Source organism: Pseudocercospora fijiensis (assembly GCF_000340215.1).
Source record: "Pseudocercospora fijiensis CIRAD86 unplaced genomic scaffold MYCFIscaffold_1, whole genome shotgun sequence".
NCBI lineage: Eukaryota > Fungi > Ascomycota > Dothideomycetes > Mycosphaerellales > Mycosphaerellaceae > Pseudocercospora > Pseudocercospora fijiensis.
This window is the reverse complement of record NW_006921532.1, coordinates 9870149-9876567: the sequence shown is the minus strand read 5'-3', so window position 1 is coordinate 9876567 and position 6419 is coordinate 9870149. Positions and strand designations below refer to the sequence as shown.

General features: G+C 52.6%; 3 protein-coding genes across 3 annotated transcripts; 2 read left to right on the top strand and 1 right to left on the bottom strand.

The window, feature by feature from the left end:
- Positions 1-621: 621 nt before the first annotated feature.
- Positions 622-2029, top strand: MYCFIDRAFT_55784 (uncharacterized protein). The gene is made up of 4 exons (XM_007921991.1): positions 622-851; positions 927-1052; positions 1113-1412; positions 1476-2029. Exons 1-4 carry the CDS (start codon positions 649-651, stop codon positions 1894-1896), a joined length of 1050 nt encoding a protein of 349 aa, XP_007920182.1. The 5' UTR covers positions 622-648; the 3' UTR covers positions 1897-2029.
- Positions 2030-2680: 651 nt separating this feature from the next.
- MYCFIDRAFT_55780 (uncharacterized protein) lies at positions 2681-4837 on the top strand (the record flags this gene model as incomplete). The annotated part of the gene is made up of 6 exons (XM_007921990.1): positions 2681-3328; positions 3393-3454; positions 3503-3764; positions 3830-3932; positions 4134-4504; positions 4559-4837. 6 exons carry the CDS (start codon positions 2681-2683, stop codon positions 4787-4789), a joined length of 1677 nt encoding a protein of 558 aa, XP_007920181.1. The 3' UTR covers positions 4790-4837.
- Positions 4838-4903: 66 nt separating this feature from the next.
- On the bottom strand, positions 4904-6304 carry MYCFIDRAFT_76706 (uncharacterized protein; the record flags this gene model as incomplete). Its single annotated transcript, XM_007922291.1, has 1 exon — positions 4904-6304. One exon carries the CDS (start codon positions 6302-6304, stop codon positions 4904-4906), a length of 1401 nt encoding a protein of 466 aa, XP_007920482.1.
- Positions 6305-6419: the final 115 nt, after the last annotated feature.

Below are 6419 nucleotides of genomic sequence, written 5' to 3'. Positions count from 1 at the left end.
CGTCTTCTACTTTCTACTACTACGCCGCTATTCGACCTTCTTCTTACTTTTCTTTTTACTAAGCGACTTACGCCGCTTAGTAGCCTCCTTATACGCCGGTAGGTCCTTCGAAACTAGCTTCCGCGAGCGAGACGCGCGTGCCTCCGCTATAGCGTAGTATTCGAGATATAGGCGCTAGAGATTAGTCGCTATTAACGTAGTAATAAGAATAGCGACTTCTAGCGGTAGTTACGTATAATAAGATATTATAAGAGGCTAGATTTAATAGCGGTAAGACCTTATATAGGCATTATCGTACTTAAAGGTATAAAGAAGTCTAATCTTTAAGATCTACGAGGGTTACGAACCTAGCTTCTTAGTATTCTTAACCTTTTAGAAAACTATAGTAGTATATATAGTTATATATATAGAGGAGTTATATAATACGCGGATAACAGCCTAGAGATAGGCTAAGCATATTATAGGTCTTCGCCTATCCTATATGCCTAATATATACTAGTATGGCTAGCACACACGGCTCCGTTCACGTGGCGGACTTTCCTCGGCCAAAGTACAGACGAATACTTCCCTGTCGACGGCCACGATAGGCCATCATCTCGACGTGAGAGCTATGTCTTCTCTCGCGTTCACCGAAGCAAGCGAAACACCATGGCAGAAGTCAAGAAATGGGTGACCCGGCAAGACGGGCTTGACAACCTGCGATGTACAACCGGCCCCATGCCAGAACCCAAAGACGGCCAAGTTCTCGTCAAAATCAACGCCGTCTCGATCAATTACAGAGACACGGAGGTGATCATGGGGCTCTACAACCATCACCAGTCCATCGGCCGGGCTGAAGATCTCGTGCCGTGGTGAGACCCAAGACATGCATGCGAACCCCTCCAGAAATTGAGAAAGTCGCTGACGCCCAAGTCGTCGTGCTCTAGTTCGGACATATGTGGAACGGTCGTCAGGCCAGGCGGCCAGTGGAAAGAAGGGCAGCGCGTTATGGCCATCTTCAACCAGACCCATCTCGTTGGACAGATCAAGGAGAAGGACATGGCGTCTGGGCTGTAAGGACTCCCAAGAAGCTGCGAACAGAACTGCTGCTGACCGAGTCTTGTTTGTGCCAGCGGTCTGCCCCTGCAGGGCTGCCTGAGCGAGTATCGCTGCTTCCCGGCGGAGGCGCTCGTGGCCGTCCCAGATTACATGACAGACGAAGAAGCGTCGTGCTTGCCAATCGCATCTGTGACTGCATGGATGGCCATCAATGGCTTTCGACCTATTGGACAGCCAGTAAGCAGCGGCAAGACCGTTCTGTTGCAAGGCACCGGTGGGGTGTCGATTGCAGGCCTCCAAATCGCCCACGCTGCTGGCCTGAAGACCATCGTGACCAGTTCATCGGACACGAAGCTCCAGCAAGCCTCCAAACTGTACGTGCTTCAAACGAACGTGCCCCAGCTTTTCCAAACCTGTCAACCTGACTTCCTCTACAGCGGTGCTGATCATGGCATCAACTACAAGTCTGCTCCCCAATGGCAAGATGAGGTCATGCGGCTCACGAACAACGAGGGTGCGGACATCATTTTCGAAACTGGTGGCGCCCAGACACTTCGAAAGAGCTTTGACTGCGTCGCATTCGGTGGCATCATCGTTGCCATCGGCTACCTGTCCGGGAAAGAGGATTCATCAGGAGCCAGTCTTCACACGAATGTATTGGCCCTCCGTCGGAATGTCACATTGAAAGGGGTCATCAATGGACCGCGTGAACGATTTGAGGAAATGGTCGAGTTCTACGCGCAGAAGCAGATCCATCCGGTGATTGACAAAGTCTTCACCTTCGATCAGGCGAAGGACGCTATCAAGTACCTCTATTCTGGGAGTCATTTCGGCAAGGTCGTCGTGAAGGTGGCATAGATAGCGTAAAACTGCCATTATTATTCAACCCGGAACAACAACGCCGGGTGTACCGACAGCTCATGACAAGATCCAAGAACAGACAAATCTGATCGTAGGACACTCAATCCATGACAAATACCACTCGATCTCGAATTCCTATGGCCTCCACGAGGTTGGCCGTCCCCTTCACCTCTTTCTCAGCTCCGATTATGAACACGAGGGCGTCGAATTTATGACGGACCTGTACTGAAAACATCTTCTTGATGGTGAAGACGGCATTCAGCATTCCTGCGGATCGACTTCCCCGTGTTCTTCAACATTCCACAAAAGTTGACGTCCCAGGACCATGGCAGGAGCCGACGACGAGCAATCATCGGCGTCTGTCATCTACCTTCTTCTCGGCTAGCGGACGTCACTTGGCTCAAGAATCCTTATCAAGGAGCGGAATGCAAACTGGGCTCGTGCGGGAGCCTGCGTGACGTCCTCATCCTGACGGGGATCGTTGATCGGATATGCGTGATGCGTCAAATGGTTGCCCATTGCTACGGCTGGGTGGCCTGTTCGTGAGACGAACGCTATTGTCAGGCCGATACGGGCGCGGCGACTGGTGTTTGCTGATGAGAAACACAAATTTCCGAGTTGCTTCGTCCTAAGGAGCGTCGCCCGATGACATTCATCAAGGAGAGCGCGATGCCCAGTAGCGATGGTCCCAGCCTGATATAGTACTCGCCCGCCCAGCGACAGAACCAATACCGGCAACCTCATGCTGAAAGCATAGAGGCCTCGTAAATACTACAGCAATATGCAGGCGCTTCCACATGGCCGTATCCAGTCATTGCCACAAGTCTCAACATCATCAACTCCTCGGTCTGTGTCGGAATTCTCAGTGTCAAGTGGCGACTCTGGCCCACCACAAAGGACGCTTCCAGCTCATGTTCACGAAGCTCTAGACAAATATGGTTTCACGGCAGACTCCTCTGGCGTCGTCACTTGGCAGACAGGACATCAAAATCATCCACGACACTGGCCATTCCTCCGGAAAGCCTACGACTCCTCCATTATCATTATTCTCGAGTTCTTCATGACACTAATCAGCAACACCGGCTCCTCAATAGCCCTCGAAGCAAGTGATCAACTTCGAGTATCACGCCAAACAGCACTTTTCTGCTTCACGACAGTATATCTTCTCGGACAGGCTTTTGGTGGCCTAATCTTTCCACCGATCTGTGAATCTTTCGGCGGCAGGACGATATATGTCAGCTCCACTTTTGGATTCGCCATGGCTTGCCTATTGATGGCTGCATGGCCAACACTTCCGGTGATCGTGATCGGTCGCTTGTTCTCGGGAGCCATGTCAGCCATGCCCGCGGTCGTTGCAACCGGTTCTATCGAGAACATGTGGGCTATTCAAGCCCGTACCTGGCTCATTTATCTTTGGATCGCTGCAGCAGTAGGTCATGTATTCCGCACTCCTTGAAGTACTACAATGCAACTTCTAATCTTGGAAAAATTAGGTCCTTGGTCTGGCTCTCGGTCCTCCTACAGCAACATATATCGCGACCTCTGAATACGGATGGTATGTGCATCCAAAGTTGCTCTCCTGCCATCTCTGACATGTTTAAAGGCCTTGGATCTTCTACGCCTCCACAGTGATCACCTTCATCTTTGCACTTCTCTGTCTAGCAATGCAGGAATCACGACCGTCCCAGCTTCTCCGAGAGAAAGTCAAAGTTGTTTCTCGACAGACCAGCTGCTCGGATCTCAGCATCCATGACAGAGATTGTCCACCGAGCACGAGAGCTTTCTTTCGCGACGCATTGCTCATGCCGCTCCGCCTTTTCTTCACAGAGCCTATTGTCTTTCTGACGTCAATCATGGCAGCTACGGTAGTCAAACTCTACCAGAAAACCAAAAAGTCGAGAACTGACAACATCTTGTCTTCGAATATCAGGTCTATGGCGTAAGCTACCTTTTCTCTGAAGCACTTTCACATATCTACGTGGTTAGCTATGGCTTCGACCATCGACAAGCATCATTAGTGTTTCTATTAATCGGTAAGTGCATATTGCCTAGCCGTCGCTCGTGAAGCCAATCGCTTCAAACCGCGCCGTCATTCTACCACGTACTGTAACTGCAGTCGTAGGCAGCGGCTCCGTTTGAGCTTCAGGAGGGCCGTTGGCAATGAAGTCTAGGCGAATCGAGCTAGAGGGGTTTGTTAATGAACAAGCCACGCTAATGCCGCGTCTCCTATACAGGTGCCGGAGTCATCTTCAGCATTTTGCCCCGACTATACGACACCCATATCACGAACAAGCGTCTCAAGCGGAACCAGACTATCGAGCCTGAAGACAAGCTATTCGGCTTTTATATCGCAGCTCCGATGTTGGCGATCGGCTTGTGGTGGTTCGCCTGGTCCGTTCCTCCTCTCGTCGAAGGCGTTTCGGCATGGGTCTCGATCGCCTCACTTTCTTTCTTTGGCTTTGCGGTCGTTGAGTTTGATTGCGTGTTGTCTGGATATCTCACGGACGTGTATGCGACTTATGCTGCCTCTGCAAATGCACCCATGGCCTTCCTACGCGCAACAATGTCGGGCACATTTCCGTTGTTCGGAACTCAGATGTTCAAGGTCAGTCCAACGACGATTGCGGCACGGTGAAGCTCTACTGACATTGAAGCGTAGGGTTTGGGCAATAACAGCGCTTTGTTCATACTCGCGGGACTTGCTACGGCATACTGCGGCATTGCAGCATTGTTTGGCGTGTTTGGAGCGTCGGTGCGGAGGAGAAGTCCCTTTGCTGAACTCACTTGGGCCACGGCTCAGGACGACTCTGGGGGTCTCAATGAGAGGAAGCACACCAGAACAAACCATCAGGACTCGCTGGACAAGGCTGAGCCGATGGCATGGATCTGAAGAGATTCTCATAACCTAGCCTTGCCCAACTGAGCAGACCTTGCATCTACTTCCGCATCTGTAGAGACAACCAGAAGGCTTGCATTTGTTCATTCGTCAAGCCTAGTCCACTTATTAATCCTCATCTTCTTCGTCAGAGTCGTCACCCATGTCGATGACCTGACTGGGCCGTGGCGGACCGCTAGATTGACCCCGCCTAGCGATACGCAGCCTTGAAGATTTTGGTTCGGTCTTCATTCTTTCTGGCGGTGCGTGGTCTGTCTCGTCTATGTCCAGCGCATCACTGTCAATTATGTGGCCTCTACGTTGAGTGCCATCCCGTTCGTTTTGACCTCCGTCGCCATCATCTTCCTCTTCTTCAGCGGCCCTCCGCGCAGCCTGAATACGCTTGATCTTGCGAGTCATCACTGGGTCTTTGTCCACGTCATTTTTTGTCAGCTGCTGTTGGCATCCTCCGTAGGGGCATTGTACGTATTTCTGGCGTTGTGCGTTGGCCAAGGAAGAGTCTTGGATCATGTTCAGAATTGCATCCTTTTCAAACGTATGTGGGCACTTCTTGGATGTCCACGGAGTTTCAAACTCTCGCAGAGTTAGCGGACACCTAATGCTAATGGTCGTTCTCTCCACGGCAATATCGTCGTCAGAGTCCTCTTCGTTCTGCGTGAGAGTCGTCATACCGGGGGCTGGACGGCCTCCTTCATCGAACCATCGATCTGGTGGGGCCAACTCAACGTCGTCGTCTGGGTAGAGGGCGTCGTGTAGAAGGCGCTTGAAATCGGCATATTGCTTGTTCGAAGCGTACCTGTCGGTAAGCGACTGGCCTTGCCATCGTAGCTGTGAGGTTTCGAGATGCTTTCGGAAGGCATGCTTGGGCGCAGTTGGAGGTTGTGTACCTCCGGCAGGATCGGTGGGCGTGAAGTCAGGCATCTCTTCATGGTCGTCGTCTTCCTCGTCGTCATCGTCGTCGTCTTGGTCACCATGCGCGCGTCGGCTTCGCAGGGCACGGCCTTGCTGCGTGCTCGCCTGCGTACTGGCATTCTCGCGCGCATCGCGTTCAGCTGCACCTACCGCCTGACGCATGCTTGCCACGCCAGCCTCCGCATCAACAAGCTTCCGCATCTGCTCCTCCATGCGCTCATGCATCTGCTTGGCCTTTTCTCGCAGGCGTTCGAGCTCCGCCTCCTGCGCCTTGAGCGCGTCCTCATCGTCTTCTCTGCCCTGGTCGAATCGCTGTCGTCGCTTGGCGACTGCTTCGCTCTTGGGATTCAATGCATCATATATGTCTCCAACCACGGTGCTGAGCTCAGTCTGCGCGCTGGCGATGTGTTCTTCGAACCTCCTGGTGGTGTGCTTCTGGAGCAGACTGCTCAGAGCGCGCTGGGCGGCGGGATTGAGTGGGAAGGCGGGTGGTTGGTACTCTGGCGCCGCTATGCTTGTGCCTGTGCCCGCGGCTGCGGACGCACCTCGACTCGATGGGCCTGGAGTGGCCGTGGAGTGCCGCACTCTTGCCGACATGGCGACTTGGCAGCAAGAATTGAAGTGTATGATGTTCAGCAGTGCACTAAGTCGGACTTCACGGTGGAGCTTGACACCACGGGACGCGACGCGACGCGACGCGACGGGCTCGATT

Coding starts and splice junctions, on each gene's coding strand:
- MYCFIDRAFT_55784 (XM_007921991.1), top strand. CDS start 649: ATGGCAGAAGTCAAGAAATGGGTGACCCGGCAAGACGGGCTTGACAAC. Junction 1,053..1,112: donor AAGGACATGGCGTCTGGGCT/GTAAGGACTCCC, acceptor TGTTTGTGCCAG/CGGTCTGCCCCTGCAGGGCT. Junction 1,413..1,475: donor CTCCAGCAAGCCTCCAAACT/GTACGTGCTTCA, acceptor CTTCCTCTACAG/CGGTGCTGATCATGGCATCA.